Source organism: Lepidochelys olivacea (genome assembly GCF_965140295.1).
Source record: "Lepidochelys olivacea isolate rLepOli2 genome assembly, chromosome: 2".
NCBI classification, from domain to species: domain Eukaryota; kingdom Metazoa; phylum Chordata; order Testudines; family Cheloniidae; genus Lepidochelys; species Lepidochelys olivacea.
This window is the reverse complement of record NC_140412.1, coordinates 231,609,376-231,631,299: the sequence shown is the minus strand read 5'-3', so window position 1 is coordinate 231,631,299 and position 21,924 is coordinate 231,609,376. Positions and strand designations below refer to the sequence as shown.

Genomic DNA, 21,924 nt, shown 5'->3' with positions numbered 1-21,924 from the left:
AAAATCAGAACATTCCATGGAAATAGTTTATTTCAATGCAGTTCCTGAGAAAACAAGCAGGTTTCCGACAGAAACCTGTCTGGTTCTTGCCAGTTCGCCCATATACAGGCTTCTAGGGACCAAGGGCTTCACAGGTCCATGATTCCAAGGCAGCTCCTAGGAGGACTGCTCCAGAGCTGGGCCTCCATCCCTCTTCATGGAGAATTTCAAATTTTTTTTGAAAAAAAACCCCTAATTTCAAAATAGTGAAATCTTCTAAGAAGATAACTTTTCTCTGCCAAGTTCTAATTATTTCCCCTATTTCACAGACAGGGAAACTGAATCAGAGGTTAAATGATTTGCTTAACCTACAGATGAAGTCAATGTTGGAGCCAAGATCATAACTCAAATGGGAATGGGATTCTAGTTCTGTGCTCATTCCACACCACTATTTAAGATAACTAACTAGAATAAGGTAAATTCAAAAGGGTAAGAAACTAGTGGATGCTGACATGCACACAAAGGGACTATCCAAACACTAAAATATAGTGTTATGTTATCAATTTTGTGTTTGCTGTTTGAGCTGGGTTAGCAGCATGAGTTGTCACTAAATGCTTTGGGAAATGTAGCCAGCCTGCATGGGCTAGGAGCACACACATTCCTCTACTTGGATAATTCTGTGGTGAATGGCATTACTTTGGAGGGTGACAAAAGATCAATGTGTCACTGTTAGAGTCACTAGGGTTCATAAAAAGAAAAGGAGTACTTGTGGCACCTTAGAGACTAACCAATTTATTTGAGCATAAGCTTTCGTGAGCTAAAGTACTCCTTTTCTTTTTGTGAATACAGACTAACACGGCTGTTACTCTGAAACCTAGGGTTCATAAGTTACCAAAAATCCCAATTTGTTTCCAGCAGCCAACCAAAGTACATAATACCCCAGCTAATCACTGCTCAGTTAAAGCCTTTCTATCCAAGGAGAAGATCCAAGACTTCACTCCTCAGGCCGAAAGGTAAAGTGTGAGGCAGCAGGTGACAGCTCAGACCATACCACACTTGCTGGTTTTTAAGACTGTAACTAGTTTATCAGTGTTACAGCGTTATCACTGCGGAACAGGATAGTCCTTCACTTCTCTAGGAACTCAACAAATTAATCAAAGTAAAATGTGTGGTCTCCTGTGCAAAGCTGCAGTAGAAGAGCTTTGTTTGAGAGAACGACACAGATGCTGGGGTGGGAAAATGGAATCATCCTTCAAACGTGTGGAACAGATGCAGAGCATTTCAGTGGTAACTAGTACAGCCCACAATCTATAACGGCAACAGGGAGCTGCTAAATCCAACATACATGAGTGTTGTAGTTCAGCTGATGCATGGAATTCATCTGTTCATGGCTATATGTTTATCAGCAACATCAAAAAAGTGATAAAACAACAAAATTGTGACATAATTACTATCAAATATAGTACAGCTCAAGGGCTGTTGAACAAGTGGAAAAGTACCATATAAGAGACAAAACCAACCTGATCTGAAACCCTCAGACTAGCTGAAGAGTCATATGCTAATTCCAGATCCCCCCAAAATACTTCTTGGTGTCAACCAGCATGTTCAGAAAGAATTATATTATAAGAAATTACTACTTGCACCTGCCAATATATTAGACCTTTTGTATGATGTAATATTTCTATTCTTTTCAAGATTCCATCAGAATCAGATTTCACCAACGTTTGAAATATGAAAAGGGACAGTGTCCTAAAAGAAAAATTTACAAGCACTCAGAAAAGACACAACTATTAAGTGAAGGCCACATGACCTTGAGAACAGCATAATCAATATGTCTGAAAGGAATCACATTGACTTTAGCGCTAGAATAATGGAAACTTCCTTTGCCACCACATGCCATCTTCTTACAACTTATTTCAAAGAGTGAAGATATCAAAGATTTTCTGACATCCGCTTCATTCTAAACTCAAACTGTTTCAAAAACAAAGGTTTCAAAGCAGGTTTCTGATTATGAGAAAAGCAATCACACAGTGGAATGAAGTTAAGGCTTCCCTAGCTACTTAGTAAATAATGATGCTCAAAAGGGAAAATGCTTCAAGAAGATAGTAGGCTAGGACCCTGGCTAGTGCAAATTGGTTTAGCCCCTTTGTCTGCATGAAGATTTATACCAGTTGAGGATCTGACCAGTGTCCTTGGAGCTAGAATGATCTCTCCCAAAAGAGAAATTAAATTAGTCCTGGAAGTCTATAAAGGAAATTTCTGAAATCATAACATTTTGGAACCAAGACCTGAGGCTTTGCTGATTTCACAGTCTGAACATTATGGCTGCTGTTTTCTTATGAGTGTGGGTGCTCTGTAACTCTTGATAACACTTGGGCCAAAATTTTCAGGTGAGTACTGACAACTAGACACCTAAGTATCGATGTAGATATCTATGCAATTGGCATTATTTTCAGAGGTTCTGTGCTCCCCCTTAAGCCAATAAGATCTGCATTTGCTCAACACCTCTGAACATCAGGCTAGTTATTTATGTGTCTAAAATAGATTTAAATTCCTATGTTTAAGAATCCATATCTAAAAATTTTGGCCTTAGCTTTTAACTAAGGGATTTCAAAGCCACAATATGTGAGGTTATGTACTTGTGCATATAGCCTTAACTCCAGCATGAGAGACTTTTGTCTCTCTCTCTTTTTATTTAATAAGCCTTACCTCTACTTCAAAAAAGGTAATCAAAACCTTTGAGCCATTTTTTTTATATATTGACACAAAGTAGAAAATCCAGCAAAAGTAATAGGGAAAAAAAGGAATTATTAAAGACAGTTTAAATGTATGGGCTCAGATATGGAGGAGGGGTGCAAAGGTAACCACTGCATTCCTGTAAGTCTGAATAAGTCCTTGAAGTCTGCACTAAATTACTCGGGCTGCTAACAGCCCCAAGAGGCCAATACAGCTGCCAAGAGTATTTTGGGGATGTAAGGAAGTCCCAGTAATGCCACCTACACTTGCACTATGAACGGGGGTTGACACAGAAGTTGCTACACTGGCACTATGTTTCAGGAGGATCCTTCTGTGGATGGCAAGAGCAGCTTTCAGGCTCCTCTGGAAAGGGAGTGGTCATAAAGGGTATGTCTACATAGCAGCTGGGAGGTGTAAGTCCCAGCTCGGGTAGACTTACACGCATTAGTTTGGCTCAAGCTATTATGCTAAAAATAAAGGTGTGGCCACGGTGGAAAGGGAGGCTGCTCAGGTTAGCTTCCTAAATACAATCTCACCCAATCACTGGGTATGTATCAGGCAGCTAGCTTGAGCAGCTGTAGCCACACTGCTATTTGTAGAGTGCTAAGTCCAGCAGAGCTAGCATGTGTATGTCTACCTGAGCACAGAATTAACTTCCCAGCTGCAGTGCAAACATACCCTGAGCGATCTTACCACTCTGCAAGATCTGGACCATGAATATTGAATTACAAACCTAAAGCTGTTTTGTTTAGATGAAGCAAAGTATTTTGATTTTCAGCAGCAACAACTAAGGATGGCATGTGTTTCCAAGAATTAACCGATGACAGACGGAATAGGGCTACATTGACCGTACTGGTGTGTGCACATTTAAATGTCAATTTACACTAACCAACCATAAATCATCCAACATCCAAATACCAGACTCTATTTGACCTTTCTCTTGCAGCCATTTATTTATATTTTCTGGCTTACTAATTGTTGACATATCTTTAACTATTATCATTTTTGTCTTCTGCTGATATTAACATACCCTCTTTTAGAAGCATCAGGTCTTTAAGTTACTATCCTAACTTCATCAGCTATACAATCAAATCAGCCCTATTCTTCTGGAAAAAAACAGCCAGCCACTGATCTTACAAATGCTGTTTATACTGCAGAGAAAACAGTATGAACAGTCTCATAACTTATGCACAAGCATAAATGTCATGTTAGAATGATCAGTAACATCTCATACTAGTGACTTTTGACAATAATATTTTTCAAATCAACTCAGAAAGAGAGGAGATACTGGAAGCCCGATTCTGTTCTCACACAGGTTTTACACCGTGTAACCACACTGATTTCAAACAAGTTACTCTTTGATTTACAACAGTATAACAGAGAGAATCAAGGCCACTGGTTTCTAATTAATTATGAAAAAAATAAAAGCTAGCATTCTGTTGGGGAAAGACCACAATCAAACCAGGCCTAGCCAATAGTGTGGCTTAGAAAAAAGGTTGCTGCACCAAAATGGTAAAATCATAGAATCATAGACTTTAAGGTCAGAAGGGACCATTATGATCATCTAGTCTGATCTCCTGCACAACACAGGCCACAGAATCTCACCCACCCACTCCTTCAACAAACCCCCAACTTATGTCTGAGCTATTGAAGTCCTCAACTCGTGGTTTAAAGACTGGAAGGTGCAGAGAATCCTCCAGCAAGTGACCCGTGCCCCACGCTGCAGAGGAAGGCGAAAAACCCTCAGGGCCTCTGCCAATCTGCCCTGAAGGAAAATTCCTTCCCGACCCCAAATATGGCTATCAGCTAAACCCTGAGCAGGTGGGCAAGACTCACCAGCCAGACACCCAGGAAAGAATTCTCTGTAGTAACTCAGATCCCACCCCATCTAACATCCCATCACAGGCCATTGGGCATATCTACCCCTAATAGTCGAAGACCAATTAATTGCCAAAATTAGCCTATCCCATCATATTATCTCCTCCATAAACTTATCAAGCTTAGTCTTGAAGCCAGATAGGTCTTTAGCATTTATTGAGAAGAGTAGCGACCTATACAGGAAAAAGGGGGAGGGATGACCATTTTGTTCAACATGTGTACAGACTAAACAGTAAACCAGTTTAAGAGACAGTAAATTTTACTAAGATTGTCCTATTAAAATGATTTTTAAACAGTCAAATATAACTGAAATATCTATAAATTTAAAACCAACAGTATATTTTGGGCGTTCTGCATAAAATGTAACTATAAAATCAAGTCCTGTTTATAATCAAATAACTTCTGCCACAGAAATTCAACCACCATAATTGGTGTAATATCAGAATACAAAGGGTTCAGTGAACAATATGTATTAATCACCAGCAAATATTCATTTAAAAATGGTAAGTCGCACAAAGACATACCTACCTTTCCCCCTTTGTTTTTTTTTAAACAAAATAACAAAAATCCACTTTGGATGAGACTTCCTAGTTTGAACCCAAGTGAATGTGAATAGTGTAGTTTAGCAAATCCTGGAAACAATGGATTAATATAGAAACATGGACACCTAAAATTAGGCTCAGAAATCCATATCTAGGCACCTAAATAAGTGGCTACTTGTTTACTGTAAATAGTCATGACTTTGAAAGTACTTGTACCATCATTACAATATTTAAGTGGCTAAAACACAAACTTTATTGTTTAAATACAATGATCAAGCATGTTACCGAGAAGCAGTAAGGAAAGTGAAGACATTTTTGTAAAGTATTCATTGCAGGCCAGATGGTGATATCCTTACTCACCTCCTGTTATACCTTATTCCACAAACAGTCCCATTGAGTGAGGTTCAACATGAGTAAAGGTAGCAGAATCTGGCTCTAAAACAACTAAACTGAAAACTTGTCCAGCTATATAGTGTAACTACTGCAGTGGGCATTTAGAAAGGTGTAATGTAATGCATGTGTTGTTATAGTCATGTATGTATTTTTCCAACTGGCCAAATAGGAATATTCATAATTGTAAAACTATGATCAGATTTTCCTTCAAATGTAGCTTGATACATAGATCTCACTGAAACCTAAAATATATAACTTAAATGAAAAAAAATTTGATTTGTTGTTTTAAAATTACTGATGTTTAAAATAAAAAGGTATGGTATCACCATACCTCTTTTAGGTGTAAAAAGATTGCTACATGAATATAGACTTGGCCTCTAGTGCTAACAGAAAGTTGGGTGATATGATGCTGCCTGGTATCTGTAACTTACTGAATTGGGGACATTTATTCTTGTCCAACCACCTCCCCTTTTTCTTGGAAAAAAAACCCCATGAAATTATATTCAAAATAATGATGTTATTAAATCTGTAGAGTTAAATACTCAGAAGTCAGAATATGGGTGAGTTAGGGTTCAACACACAACTTTAATGTGTGCACACAAGTAACAGTTATACACAGATCCTGATCCTGAGCTGTGCTTGGTGCAGCTTAATGGAAGACTTGAGTATTCTGATGTTGAGTGGGGGCTAGAAATTTAGAGATCCCAGGCCTCAGAGATCTCTAAGGTATCCCACCTCTCCAGGGGTGTGGCCAGGGCTTTGTTATACCTCAGCAATTGCTGGCTGCCAGATTGGCTCCTTGGGAAAACTGCTACAGGTAAGAGCATTCTTCTGGCTTAAGGCAGCCCCAGGATTGGGAGAGCGCCCTCAAAATCTGAGTTATGTAGAGAGTTTCTTGGCTACTACTTAGGGTCTGGCCAGTATCTTCAAAAAGTCTTAATTTAAAAGGAGATGGTCAAGATATTTTCCTACCTTTAAAGCCATGTTTTTTTCTCGGGACGATAAGAAAACTTTGGTAGCTTGAAACCAAAATATATTTTCTGTCTCAAGTCTGGTCTACACTAGAGAATTAGGTCAGCTTAACTATGCCACTCAGGGATGTGAAAAATCCACACCGCTGAGTGGCATAGTTAAGCTGACCTAAGTCCCCACGTAGGCAGCACTAGGTTGAGAAATGTTTTCTGTTCATCTAGCTACTGCTTCTTGCCAAGAGGAGAATCCTTCACGTTGGTGTAGGCAGTGTCTACACTGAAGCCCTACAGTGGTGCAGCTGCAGCTGTGCTGCTGTAGTGTTTCAAGTATAGACAAGCCCTAAATCCTGTTTCCCAGTCCCTATTACATGCACTCAATAGCTAGGCCAAAGAGCTTTGTGAGTGTGTTGGACATCCAACATTCCTTTTTCATTTTGGTTTACATTTATTTTAAGAGCAGTGAAGTATTTATTTTGGAACAGAAACCATATAAAGAGGTCATAATTAAATTATTAAACACATTGAATACCACGCTAACATCTTCTTCCAATAGCATAATTGCGAAGAATTTAATGGATATGACTGTTCAAATCATTCTGTTGGCTTTGCATATAGATTCAGAAAAATGATGGTTGAATTTTGGACTAACTGTCCATAACAGTTTCATTTTATGCTTCTATAAGCATTTATGTTTCACTCTTTAGAATACTATCTACAGGATACTAGCAAAATACCAAGGAATTCTATAAAGTTCCTAGGGTCAAATTTTCAAAGTTAGGCACTTAAATTATATATGCAAATTGTGTGCATATAACCACAGGCAGGCTGTTACAAATCAGATAAATCGGTTCACGATCATATGTACGATCAATTAATCATATTCAGAACTGTATTTTTTACATGAACATTCTCTGGTTTGAACTAGTATATGCAGATCTTGTACATACAATTTAGACACCTACATTTGAAAATCTAACCCTTATAGTTCACTTGTCACCCTCCACTTTATTTTTAACATTTTAAAATAAATAAAGAAAATGACATCTCCAAGAAAAAAATCAGTGCATAATACAGCTAAGACTTCTGTATATCATTATAATACCAGTTATTGGAAACAGACAGTGGCTTTGTGAGGCACACTAAATTGTAGAACACAAAAACAGCAGGAAACATAATTTGCAAGCTTATATACATACCCAAAACATCTGGAAAGGGAGGGCATTAATGAAGCAAAGAATGGAAAAAGCCAAGACAATCAGGTTCTTGTACAAAGTATACAGCATGAGATAAGGTTATAACAAGAGCAGCTAGAAATGTCACATACATAGGAACAACCAACAAAAAGGTTTGGGTGCTTAATACTAACAAAGAAAAGCAGCAAAAAATGCAAAGCTAACTCAGCAGCTTCTGCAGATGTCATATACACATGTAGAATCAAATAGCCATGTATATGCCAATTTTGGAATGAATTTCATATTGGTGAGTTTTTACCATGTACTTTACCTCCTTTGTGTGAAGAGTATTTTTTTCAAAAAAATAAACTTGTTTTTAGGTATTTCAAGCAATTAGCAAATGAACTGCCCTTTCGTTTTAGTATAAATTTGACTAACTAGTGGCATTTCACATAAACATATAGAAATTACTGGCAAGCAAATATTTCCCTTCTGTATGCAGCTGTTTTCACACAAAAGCAAGCTTTCACACAAGAGCTGAGTAAAACTTTATTTTTCCCTTTGTATCATTTTGCATAAATGTTGGCACTAGTTAGTATTTTGCTAACATTCTTGGATAGATTAGTTAGCATTAAAATACTCAGAAACAGAGATTTTTAGCTGTCACTTTGGTTTCAAACAAGACAAATCCTCAAATCTTTATTTTTACATACCCCTTACTCAGGCAGTTTCCAAGGAAGACTGAACAATATGAGGTCTAAAATGAACATCTTTGTAATCCTTCAAATGCAGTTCTTTACTTCACATGTTCTATTTGGAGGGGGTGGGGAGCTTGGTTCTCTCTGCTCAACATGGTTAAATCTGCTATTGGTCTCATAGCAAAGCTAATATACTTCTACTATACACTTAACTGCTGTGCAGCCCTATACTCAGTGGTCTGGTGAAAATCATTCTTACAAAAGGCTGATTTATTTCCCCAGTGGAAACAGATTTTTATTGAGATTGCAAGTATAGCAGCTTTTCCCCTCTTTATTGATATTTTTCTTTCCTTTTAAGAGACAGTAATGTAAATCTTTATGGTAAGATTGATGTTTTTCAGGAAGGAAAAAACAATGTGACTAATTGAATAATAAGGTGGATGAGGTAATATCTTTTATTGGACCAGCTTCTGTTGGTGAAAGATACAAGGGCACGAGCTTACACAGAGCTCTTCTTCAAGTCTGGGAAAAAGAACAGGAGTACTTGTGGCACCTTAGAGACTAACAAATTTATTTGAGCATGAGCTTTTGTGAGCTCCCGAAAGCTTATGCTCAAATAAATGTCTTAGTCTTTAAGGTGCCACAAGTACTCCTGTTCTTTTTGCGGATACAGACTAACACGGCTGCTACTCTGAAGTCTGGGAAAGGTACTCAGAGTGTCGCAGCTAAATACAAGACAGATCAGATTATTTAGCACAGTGGTTCTCAACGAGGGGGTACATCAACTCATCCAGATATTTGCCTAATTTTTACAATAGGCTACATAAAAAGCACTAGTGAAGTCAGTACAAACTAAAATTTCATACAGACAATGACTTGTTTATACTGCTCTATATACACTGTACACTGAAATGTAAGTACAATATTTATATTCCAATTGATTTATTTTATAACTATATGGTAAAAATGAAGAACTAAGCACTTTTTCAGTTCTAGTGTGCTGTGACACTTTTGTATTTTTATGTCTGATTTTGGAAGCAAGTAGTTTTTAAGTGAGGTGAAACTTGGGGGTACACAAGACAAATCAGCCTCCCGAAATGGGTACAGTAGTCGGGAAAGGTTGAGAGCCACTGGTTTTGCATAAGGAGTTCACTTGTTGTAAGAGACCATTCAAGGTGAAACGGGCAGTTAAAATCTTGGCAGTCATAGGACAAAAGAGGGCTAGTGTGTTATAGGTTGTTGTAGTGAGCTATAAATACAGTGTCTTTATTGAGTCCATGATTTTTAGTGTCTTACAAAGTTATGAATTTAAACTGTAACTCTCATCTTTGGAAGGGGTTGTGCAGGTTTCCTTTGAGAATGAGGACTGAGAGGTCAGATATGGAGTGCTTGTTTGGGGAAAAGTGTTTGCTCGTGTGTGATAAGGTGTTTTTGTCTTATCATTTTTATGTGTGAGTTCATTTGAGAGTATAGTGGTTGTCTCATTTCAGCCACATAATTGTTGTTGGGGCATTTAGTGCCCCGGATGAGGTATACCACCTGTTGTTATAGGCATGTGTAGGATCCAGGGATCTTGGAAAGTGTGTTGTGGGGAGCATTGATCATCATAGCAATGGAGATATGTCTGCAGGTATGGCTTGTAAATGTTTAATGATACCCTGTAAGGGTTCCAGTGTGGGGTTGTAGAAGACAACTAAGGGTGTGTGGTCAAAAGGTCGCTCCTGCCCATATTGAAGCAGGTTCTCTGAGCTTATTTTGGTGGCTGATTCCATGATGTAATTGAGTAATATTTATATTAAAATTAGTGGTACAATTTCAGAGGACTTGGTGTAGGTGCAATTTATACCCTAAATGTTAATTTGGGCACAAATCAGAGTCCCTTCTCCATCTAACTACTTGATATATTCCCATAGGGCAGTTTGACAGATGCAAATTATGTCCTTAATTGAGTTTCAGGAGCCAGGTCTGGCTACACATTTTGTTGGTGCAAACTGAACCTGTTAAAATGGGCCTGCTGTTTTGAAAATTCACCCCTTAATATACTGTTTGTAATTCTACATATACAGCTGTTTATCATGATTAAAAATATAGGAAATTAAAATTTTAAAATGCTGCTGTTTTAATTAAAAAAATCAAATTTCATTGCAATTAAGTCTAGTGAAAGTAATCTCTTTATATCCGCAGAATGACCAAATACAAATAATTGTAGCCCTGCCATAGAAAGGAGATCAAGAATGGATTCAGTGACTGATGCAGTTCTGCTATTACAATTGCAGCAGTACCAAGCGTCAGCAGAACGACCAAGGAAGCTAAATTTAAATTGCATGCACAACCTTAACTCTGGCATTTCCTAACTTTTGAGTGCTTGACTTTGCAACCTTAATAATGTTCTTTTAATATAAAATCTCTGTGCAGTTTCCTAGGTTTATTATTTTAAGCAAACTGAAAAAAACAGAAATTCCATCATGTGACATCATCATCAGGGTTGGAACCTTAGGTTCACACATGGATCTCTGCCACTTGAGAGAACAGAGTAAGTGATAGCTGTAGCAGCTTGTTATCCTCTAGGTGGACAAACACTTTAGAGGGGAATGAGACATATGTTGTCAGTGTGTGCCATCAGATGGGTGGTGAGACTCAGGAATCTTGGGTCCTATTCCAGGCCTCGGAGGGTAGTGTGTTCTAGCGGGCATGGCTCTTCTGCCCATTCCTCCAAACTTAAACCCTTCTTCCCAGATCCCTCCAATCTGTCCCAGTCCCATCTTTTCCCCAAACTGGGCTCCTTGCTTGCATTCTCCTATTCTCATCTAAGCAGCCCCAGTCTCCACTCCACAGGGTTCTCATCCCAGTCCCACTCTCCTTGTCCACCAAGTCAGTCTCACTCCTCTAGATTTCTCACTCAGACCCATCTCCCCTTCCCAGTGTCCTTGCCCAACCAGTCCCAGTCTCCTCCCCTGGCTCATCATCTGATCTCATTGCCCCCCTCCCCCCCAACCCAATCCAGAGGCTCTGAGTCCCCTCATCATTTTCTTCCCTGGCTCCCAGTCTCAGACCATACCTCAGATCTGAGTTAGAGCTTCCATCTTCCTCCCCTATCCTCCAGCCCTACTCTCTTCCCCACTCCATTGGCTCCTTGTCTCGGTCTTCCACCCAACAACCCCAAGTCCAGCTCTTTGTCTTCTCCACATTCCAATCATTCAATCAGGCAGCATTTTTCCTCCACACTGCCTGGGCCCAGTACTGCGAGTACATGAGAGACAGACTCCTCATGTTCCCAACTCAGTTCCAGTGTCCAGATCTGGCCTGGCCTGCAGCAACTCAGAGCTGCAATTACAGGGAATGTCGTGGTTAGCCCTGGGATGGAGCATACTGGGTTCTGGCAATCTTTGTGGAATTTAGCTGCAAAGTTCTAGTAAGTCTTTATTTAGCATGTATGAACTGTGATTTTTCGCAGGTTTATAACTTGGCCAAATTTGGGCAGATTTTGCAAGGAATGGCAAAAGGAACATCCCTGACACAAAGGCCCTCTCTGCCAAATTTCAAAATCCTGCTCCAAGGCATGGGACTCGAGAGCATTTCAAAGGAAAGGTTGCCAAAAAAAATTTTTAAGAGGGAAGAAAAATTTATCTTTCCCTAGCTTCATTCTTGGAAACAGCTGAACTGTTTTGACTGAAATTCAGCCTGAAGCAGATACCCTGAATGGAAAATTTCATCCCAAATGGTTAAAGTTTGGCAAAGTTATAAGCAACTGGATACAACTTAGAAGTGTTAGGCAACCTTAATAATAGATGGAGCTACCAGCCCAGCCTATATAACACACACACACACACACACCCATTTGTGTTACTGCAACTGAGATTATGTCAGCACTTCCACAGTGAGTAGAAAGAAGAGATGCTGAGGTGCTACACGCTGAAGTCTGTCATTAGAGCTGGGTGAACAATTCACTATGAACTATTTATTCAGCAAATTTATCCCTTTTCCTCTTAATAAATAGACTGAAATTTTTACAGATTTTCACTTGTAAAATATCCATCAAAGAATTTCACATGTTCAAACACATTTTAGCCTATTCAACTTGGTACTCTTTTGCCTACTGATTATTCTTCAAGTATTAGATATTAATTCTATGATATTCACGTTGTTCAACCAATCACCATAAACTATTTGTGTTCCATGATTGGATGACCTAATCTATATAATCAACTTTCACTTTGGCTCCAAACAAATTTAACTTCATCTTTTCATTAAATGATAAAAGCAATTTTAGCCACAGGCCTGAAATTCCATCACAGGAATGTTCACATGAACAACACTTTGCACAAAGCAAATAAGAAGGCATGTGAACACAGTCAAAATGAAATTTATTTAGAAATCATCACAATGTTGTGTAAATAAGTTTTCTTACTATACACCCAGCTCTACTTGCCATCCAAGATCTCAAAGGATGGGTTTTCAAAAGCAAATTTTCAAGCAATTCACGTAGCCATTTCTTAGTTACAGGAATATATTCTAAAAAGTCCAACTGCTACACAACTATAAATGTTAAGATGCCCAGCAAAATGCATATTTATTCAGACTCTTTGTTTACAAAACTGATTATTAAAAGTATATTCACCAAAAACACCTGAACAGTTTCAAAAGCCATTCTAGTCTCCAATAACTAAGACATTTTCTATTGTCTATGCACAGTTTCATAGATTCCAGGGACAGAAGGGACCATCATGATCATCTAATCTACCCTTCTCTATAACACAGGCCATAGAACTTTCCCAGATAATTCCTAGAGGAGATCTTAATCTTGATTTAAGTTTTTCAGAAAATAAATACAATAAACTAGATTCATTGTAAATATAATTAAAGTTGTGACACAAACAAGTCAAAATCAAGAAAGTGAGACTTAAGGCTGATCTTCCATCTTAGCCTCACTACATATAGAAGTGCAATGGGCCAGATCCCAAGCTAGTGTATATCGGTGAAGTTAAAGTCAAAGGAGATACACCAATTGGCATGCTGAGAATCTGGCTGAATATGAATTATGCCTATTTCAGTTTTTATATCAGCCATAACAATACAAAAATGTACTTTTTGTGCATTTAATTTTAATTAAGTTGCTCAGATCCAAGAGTATTCAATATTGAAAAGGAAAACTTCAAGGTTAGTAAAAGAGTCTGATTTTTGCTGGGATACCTGTAATATATACTCATATTATTGAAGAACCCACCTAATGCTGGTATTGTGAAACTGCATCTTTACTTATCCAAAGGGATATCCCCACATTTTATCTGCATTATGGGCTAGTTCTTACTCCCAATGAGGTCAGTACCAAAACTAACATTAATCCCAGTGGGAGAAGGATAGCCCAGTACCAGTAAGTATTTTTTCAGGCAATGCTCTCAGAAATGACTTCACATTTCTAGGACCTCTGATTTGTTGGCTTTGTGACTGGAATTATTGTGAACAGTGCTCCTGTCACAGCAGAGAAGGTAGATGATTTTTGTTATAGACATGAACTGGGAGTACTGTACTATAGTGCCAATCTCTGGTTATTATCACTAGATACACTACTTACCTAAGCTTGATCTTGTGTTGGACCGTTCTATTATCGCATGCTTACTAGGGTTATTTAATACGGAGCGTTTGGCAAGCGAGATGTCTGCTGTGACCCGTGTGATTGATATACTGTAAAACAAACAAACAAAAACCTGTATGTTACTCATCATGCAGGAAAGTGGGAACAAAAGTCAGACAATTAATATTAAAAGGTAGCGAGGACCAGAAGGAGAAGAGAGGTAAGGAGTAGATAAAAGAGTGGATTATCTAAACCTTAATTAATACTGCTTCAAGTAGTACTGATGGAAGTGCTGCACCTGTATCCCTTTCTTTGTTTGCACAGTATGATTGCACACCTAATGGCAGCCTGGTTACCATCTACAGGAGCCACACTGTCAAGGTAGTGGGAACCAGAATTTTGTGAAACATATAGTTGTCTTTCCCTTGGGCTCTTAGGATTGACACAGTTAGCAGGTTACACCTCATGCTTTCTCCACACTCCAAGATGAGATGGCTAGAAAGAAATACAGCAAGATAACCTTTGCAGAGTTTTGTGCCCTCTCAAGCTCCCTCCTACAGGTATCTCCATGGGAATGTAAAATCTGCCACATAGAAAACATTTTCCCTAATCTTTGTTTGGAATATTGATCCTCATGTGTAACATAAATAGCAATATCTATACAGTTACAGAAGTGATAAGAAGACTAAGTACTTAGACTAGTGTATGCTGCAGCCCTGGCTGTGATTTTTATATCAAATGGTTCAGTTTTCTTGGGTAAGTTTGTAACAGGGAGCAAGCTTTACATTTCACTGTCACAACAGATTCTGCAATACACTATCAATTTCAAATGTTTGGGATCTAACTGTAGAGAAATTAAAGTATGGGTAGAAAAGCCAATGAAAGCCATGGGCTGAGTCCCTGGCAGACTCCATTTTGGGACTGTGAGTGAGGCTGATCCAATTAGAAATGATTACTTCTAGTTGGTCACAGTGACCTGCTACATAACCTTTTGTATTTTCTTTTTCCTATGAAAACAGCTCAGCTTCTTCTGGTTTCTACAGTCAACTTACATCCTTTGGCTTGGTTCCACCTTCAAACTTTCTGGACTATCCAGGACTACACAGAGGTCACATTCTTCCAAAGATGAGATTGAAATCAGGCTGATCCCATTTCTTCTTCTCCCCCGTCCTCCCATTTATACTTTTATTTGCCATTTAAGAGGGAGGAAATGATTTTGCTAGGAACTAAAAGGCATATTCCCTTGGAGGATAAGTCATATGCAGTTAAGTTAAAATCTCACCAAATAGCTCTATTTACTCTGATATGTGTATGTATCTGTGTAAAATCCTGAACTATCAAATGCAGCGAACCAGAGTTTATACATGAAAACAGAATTATTTTTACAGTACAAATTAGAGACATTTTAAAAACATATCCATGGTCTGCTTAACAGCTAAAAGCAAAGCCAAATGCCATGATTCTTGGCATAACATTGTACAGATTATTCCAAGTAGTTATGGAAAACATAAATCTACTTTGCACTACTAGATTTGTTATATCCATTTGCTAAAAGTTAAATTTTTATATTTTGCAAAACAAGTTTTCAATTTTACGTGTTTGTCAGTTTCCTTCCTATGTGCTATAGAGAATAAACTGTCCCTTTTGTTTCCCAGGTGTAATTATGTAACAGTGAATAAAGTGAGATTTGTATATTATTTTAAAACATCTTGTTTCATCCATGATGATTTTTTTAATGTATCACACCATGAAGACTCTGTTCTCAAAAAACTTACAGAACAAGGAACTTAGCAAAAAAGGAAAGATGTTCCAACTCTTGTTTCTACTTGCAATACTTAAAATTTTGTCACTACAATTTCTGAACGATACATATCCATTATTTGATGACTTCACTACTATAAAGGATGACTACTATGGTATGCCAGATGACTGATCCTAGAAGACAGTATGATTACAATTTTCTGTATTGTCCAGCATCTCACAAAGCCGAAGCTCTTAATTGAAAATGTCAAGTTTTCTCCAGACAATTTGGCAGCACTTGGAGAGATGGCACATTTTTACTTCAACCTCTGTTCAGCTAAAGCAGGGATGGGCAAACTATGGCCTGTGGGCCGGATCTGGCCCCTCAGGGCTTTGGATCTGGACCATGGGATTGCCACCTGTGCTGCGGGCCCCACTCTGGTCCGGGAAGCAGCCAGCACCACGTCTCTGCAGCCCCGTGGGAAGGAGGGGCAGAGGGCTCCGTGCTCTGCTCTTGCCTGTGGGTACCTCCCCCGAACCTCCGATTGGCCGGGGGAGGTACCCACATTGGCCATTGGCCTCCTGCACCCTAACCTCCTTCCCTGAGCACCTCGTAGACCCCACTCCCCTCCTCTGCCCCAACCCCTTGCCCTGAGCCCCTTCCTGCACACCACACCCCGCACTCCCTCCCACACTCCAACCCCCTGCCCCAGCCCTACATTCATGGCCCTGCATTCAATTTCCCCACCCAGATGTGGCCCTTGGGCCAAAAAGTATGCCCACCCCTGAGCTAAAGCATTCATCAAAGAATACAAACATGCCTCTCTTCTGGTTTCTTCCACTTTATTTCTTCCACTGTTCAGAAGGCAGGTGCCTTGCTATATATATTCATTTGGAGTCTGACTCAACAACTAATCAAGTCAATATTCCAGTTAACTTCACTGAACACTGGATGCTTAACATTCAAAGAACAGTATGTCTCACTGCTACAAGAAGTGAATTGTTATTTAATCCTTGTATTACACTGGTGCCTTGAGGCCCCAATCAGAATCAGGACCCCCTTGTACTACTGGCTATACAAACATTTCTCTCTAGGAGAGAAGGTATCACTCATGTAATTTAAACTAAACAATGTTTAATTTAAACAAAGAGAATTTTTTTCAGTTCATGTCTTTACCACGCATGTAAAACTTTGGGCAAGTGGTTAGCCACTTGGATTTCAGTTGCCACCTTTGGCCACAAACCGCCATCTTCACCTTACTTTCAATAATATGCATGTGTGTCTCTTGGACTTTTCCCATCCCCATACAGCAACAATGCTCTCTGCTCATGAAGCTTTCATTCCCTACCACAAGTTACTGCATACAAGAGGTGCTCTAATATTAATTGCACCCTATTATCAAAAATTTTTTCCATTGGTGTCCTGGTTAGAATGTTATTTCTCAGGGACCCGTTAATTTCAAAATAAGAACTATATTCAAGTAAATAGAGATTCCATAATACTTACCGCCCTTCAAATCTGTGTTTTAAAAAATCAAATAATGCTTTTTGCATCATATCTGTCACCTAAAAGCAAATAAGCAACAAATTAAAACTCTGCATATGAAATAAATACTACGTGGCATTAATGACTTAGAAAAATTGGTTAATTGGTGTCCTAAGGATTACTAAAAGCTTGTGACTCTTGGTGGCATGGTGTGAAAAGCACATTTACAATCTGAATACTTTAACTTCCCTTGTCTGAATTCTGATAAGCAAAAATATAAAATAAGAAAGCATTTATCCCATAGTCTCTCATATTTTTGCCTGAGCTTCCCGTGGCATTAATTGATTCTGTTCAACATCATTCCCTCTTAATCTGAAATCGGAAAATAAAGACAGACCGTCTTTTTTACATCCTGAAAATAGTCACTGACAATCACTTACCTCATATCCCTTCAAGGAAGGCCCCACTAAAACTACTGGTCGCATAGAAGGCACTACATCATAGGGAGGGATGTGCTCTGTCTGCATAAATGGAAAACACTTTAAGAATCTCAGCATGCACAGAGAATGGTATTAATTTACAATATAAGTAACTCTGAATTTCCAGCAGTGTCACCAAAGGGAGACTTGGTGATTCACTGATTTTTCATTGCCTCTTCCTGCAAAGAGACATGCAGTACAAGAAGTGTACTTTGAGGATTTCTGTTGAAAAAGCTTACATTTGTACCCCTTCCCTCTCTCCCTATTTCATTGGGAACTGGCCCTTTTAGAAAGAGCCACACACAATCTGAGTGGTTAATGGTATGTGCTGTTTCTGAAAGTTACTTTGCATGACCAACAGTAGGGCTGTGACATCTGAGTAAGGACAGAAGGTTCTTCTCAAAACCCTATTAAGTCCATTATAAAATCTAATAAAGCTATTATTACCAGAGGGAGGAAGAAAACCAAAACCAAACCAAACCAAACCAAACCAAACCAAAAAAGGGGAGAAGGATTGCCTAGCTCTTCTTTCATATATATCAGTCTCCTGCTTAATAAACCACAGTGACATCACTGTAAATTCCCATGGAAGTGCTTATATTCTAACTTCCATAGTCACACCCACAAATTCTAAAATATGTATTACCATCATTGGCATATGAAATCACAGTAACGACTGGTCGTGTTAGTATTTACAGAAAGTTTAAATAAACACAGCTGAGAACAGCAATGCTCCTTCTATAAGAAGCTCTCAAGGAGAGGGGTTATGTTAGTTACATACTATTTAATAAGCTACTTACTGATGTATCATGCACAATTTATGAATGTTTGAATAAATTTTCTTTAAGATATATTGGTATAAATAATGCATCTGTCAGAAGACTGCCAAAATCATATAAATTAATATTCATGGTAAAGAATAGGAATCAAACAGTTTTGAACTAAACTGTTTGCACAAGACATCCCCAAGACTACCAAAACTGGCTTATCAGGCAACTTTAAAAAAAAAGTTTTGGCTGCTTTTTATTTGTTTTAGGGGAAAAAAAAAAACATGTTTCAAATCCACCAACCTGGAAAAAGTTTAAAAGGAAGTATGCCAGATCTATTTTTCAAAGGCCTACATAGTACAAATACATCAGTCACCATCATGGGATATTGTCATTGTTAATTATTTCAGGACTCAACATGTCCCAAGGTTAATCACATAAAAAAACAGTTAAAAACCTTTTCAAACACAAAAAATAGAGACAAACATTAATACAGCAACAGCACAAAATGCCACACAAGCAGCAGACTAAAGCAGTCTAAAACATGGAAAACAATCTTGTGGCTTGTGGCTGAATCTTTTTTTGTTTTGTTTCGTTACATCTAGGTTCACCACATAATTGGTAACATAAGAAGAATGAATATCAGTGCCCAAGGCATCATAAGCATGTGAAGAGAACTTATTTACACAGTGCAGGATCTTACTTAAGATGTTCTGAAGAAAAGCCCCGTAACTATGTTGTGTAATTATGAAAATATACCCTTTCAACTTTTGTTACTAGGAATGTAAATAATCTGATGCATGCATTACAGTGACAATCCCTAAGAAAAATCCATAATAGATCTGTAAAGGTTTATGAGGTCGAGGTTAAAATGCAGTAGAGCTTTCTTATAAGGTGGCTGACTATCCATAAAAGCTTAAACACTGATGCTATTACTCAACAAGCTACCTGAAAATTAGGGAAGATACAGAAATTACCTTCTTTGATGGAATGCTGGTGTTTAAAATCTATATTGCAGCAACGCAGTTTATTTTTGCCTTTACCAGCTAAAATTAACTATTTTGTCAGCAGAAAATTAGTGAAAAAACTATACAAAATTATTTGATGAAAGCATCAGTTATTAAAATTAATAAAGAGTTTGGGGGATCAATCCCTTACAATATCAGGGAACAAGCTACAGAAATTTTCCCCTCTAGGTCTCTGGTTGAAATCTGTCCCAGACTGGTGTTGGCAGAGATTTTACCATTGGATGGTTAAGTGATTTTTACTGTCCATCCAGTTTTTAATAGACAACTGTCCACATGTTACAGAAAATACCCACCACAGCTGGAAATGATTCTGAGATTCTAATCAGAGAAGCCAAAGAATAAATAAGCATATAGAATCTCATCCCTTAACAGGTCCTTCTAGAGACAAAGGTTAAGCCTTGTGGAGAGGCTTACATTGACAGAAGCCAAGAAAGAGATTCAGATATCTTAATTTTGCATACTATTTGCATTTTTGATAGCTACAATTATGATTAATTAAAATATCATTCAGAACACAAGAAACTCCCATTCCATTCCAGGCATTCTATAATGGACTGAGAATATCAGCCATGTTATTTAAGAAAATTATTCACTGAAGCAAGCAAAAGGACCTTTTGATGTGGGAGAAGAATACTATTTTTTGAAGAAACATAAAAAGGAAGATAGAGGAGGAATTTTTGCACCACTAAGCTTGGATGCATCCACAGAATTGGCAACACTGCGTATTGGCAGTGCTTATAAGCAGTATGACAGTGTTACCTATTCATAAAGGATTGTAATTAAAAACCAAGGAAGAGACGTTAAGAAAAAATTGAGGATTAAAAAGAAAGTAGAATTATAGTAGCTAGCCTAGTATCGTAGCTGCTAAATATTTTGCTGATAAACAACGTATCCAAGCAGCGTCATAAGCACATCTTAGAGTCCCAGTCAAGGGATGCCAACAGCATAAGTCAGTAGCACCTTTGTTGGCCAGTTTTTGGACAGGCACTGGATCTAGAGAGGACCACCAGTCCCATTTTGAATAGTTAAGATGCTACAATCCGATTGATGGAGGAGAAGGTAAGAACATTGGGAGAGAATTTGTACATGACAATAGGAAAAACTCACAGTAGACCGCCAAAACAAGTCTGCAGTTTTCCACTGGTCTTGCTCATCTGCAGATTTTGCACCTAGTGGATTAGAAGTTTAAATACTGACTAAATTTAAAATTGAAGGGGTTTTTTTTGTAAGTACAAGTTGAGTATTTGATTAGATTTTAATAATAGTTTTAATAGACTGAATTGTAAGTTAAAAAGCTTGAAAAAAAGAGACAGACAGATAGAATAAGCATGCACCAGAAAGGTGCATTATATGGAGTTGTCAATGTTTTACTTCCTTGAATGTTTAAAGAAATTCCCATTGTGCCTATTATTCCATCAAAAAGGATAAGTACTGTAATAGTGTTTCACTGAGTCACAGACTGTACCTAGCATGTTTGTTTTAATGTATGGAATCAATCATCAGTTGATCTGTTTCTTCCTTAGTTCTAAAATGATTGTCTTGTATAGATTATGGGTAATAATGCTAATGATGCCAGTGGCAGGATAAACAAAGCTCATGTCAATGTAAACTTACCGATTTCTGCTTCTGCTTAGCTACAGCAGCATGGAAAAGAAACAAAGAATAACAAAAGCATGCATGTTATTGACTTGTCAAAGGACGCAGACAGTTAACAGGACTAGAAATGTGACGCAGTGCAGGTGAGCAGGTGGACAGATAGGAGCTTGGAAGTTGGTGTTACCTTCTTAAAGAAGGGCATTCTTTTCTCTTTGGAGTGGGGTGATGTTACACTGTTTGCACTGGGTTTGGGGGAGCGATGGTTTGCTGGAATATCATTTTCTTCTGCATCTAAGCCAGTGGCATCTATGTCTATAGCTATATACAGACAAACAATTCAAAATTATCAGATGGTAGGGAGAGGAGAAATAGGTTAAAAAGAAAAAAAGAAAATTAAACTACCTGAAGTAAAAAATCAACCATGACTACAGAACACAGTAAAAACTTAAAGGGAAAAATTTAAAGGTGCAAAACATTAGGATTAGAAAACACACAAGGCAATATCTGTAACAACTACTGTACCATTTTCTTCAAATTCCCTTTTCCAGAATTAAGTCAGACATCCACAGGTCTACTCTCACAAAACTGATAAATGGTCACGTTCTGCTCTTTGTAATGTTGAAACAAATTTGGAGTTCTTCAGTGGAGTTACTCTGTATTTACATCAGTGTAAAAGAACAGAATTTGACCTACAGTATCTAGATTATTTATTTATATATTTATTTTACAGAATTCTAGTTCAAAATGTGCTATCTTGAATTAAGATTTTAGTATTATGTACTTAGGATACGAAACACAGAACATTTTTCTGTCTGAAGTTTTTAATTCCATGAGTCAAAATCTGCCTCAGATACTCAGTTACACACAATTATCTAAGTGCAGAATAT

General features: G+C 38.0%; 1 protein-coding gene across 7 annotated transcripts in view; it reads right to left on the bottom strand.

The window, feature by feature from the left end:
* Nucleotides 1-21,924, bottom strand: part of CACNB2 (calcium voltage-gated channel auxiliary subunit beta 2) — a 395,376-nt gene that overhangs the window by 22,168 nt on the left and 351,284 nt on the right. For 5 of the 7 annotated variants that reach the window (XM_084619150.1, XM_084619149.1, XM_084619153.1 and 2 more), the window contains 4 exons: nt 21,222-21,355; nt 17,608-17,688; nt 17,189-17,247; nt 13,942-14,051 (listed from right to left, as the gene is read on the bottom strand). In XM_084619150.1, the coding sequence (XP_084475276.1) occupies nt 13,942-14,051; nt 17,189-17,247; nt 17,608-17,688; nt 21,222-21,355 (384 nt within the window). Of the gene's footprint in view, nt 1-13,941; nt 14,052-17,188; nt 17,248-17,607; nt 17,689-21,055; nt 21,076-21,221; nt 21,356-21,924 lie in introns of all 7 variants that reach the window. The other 2 variants (XM_084619151.1, XM_084619155.1) reach the window with 1 other exon arrangement.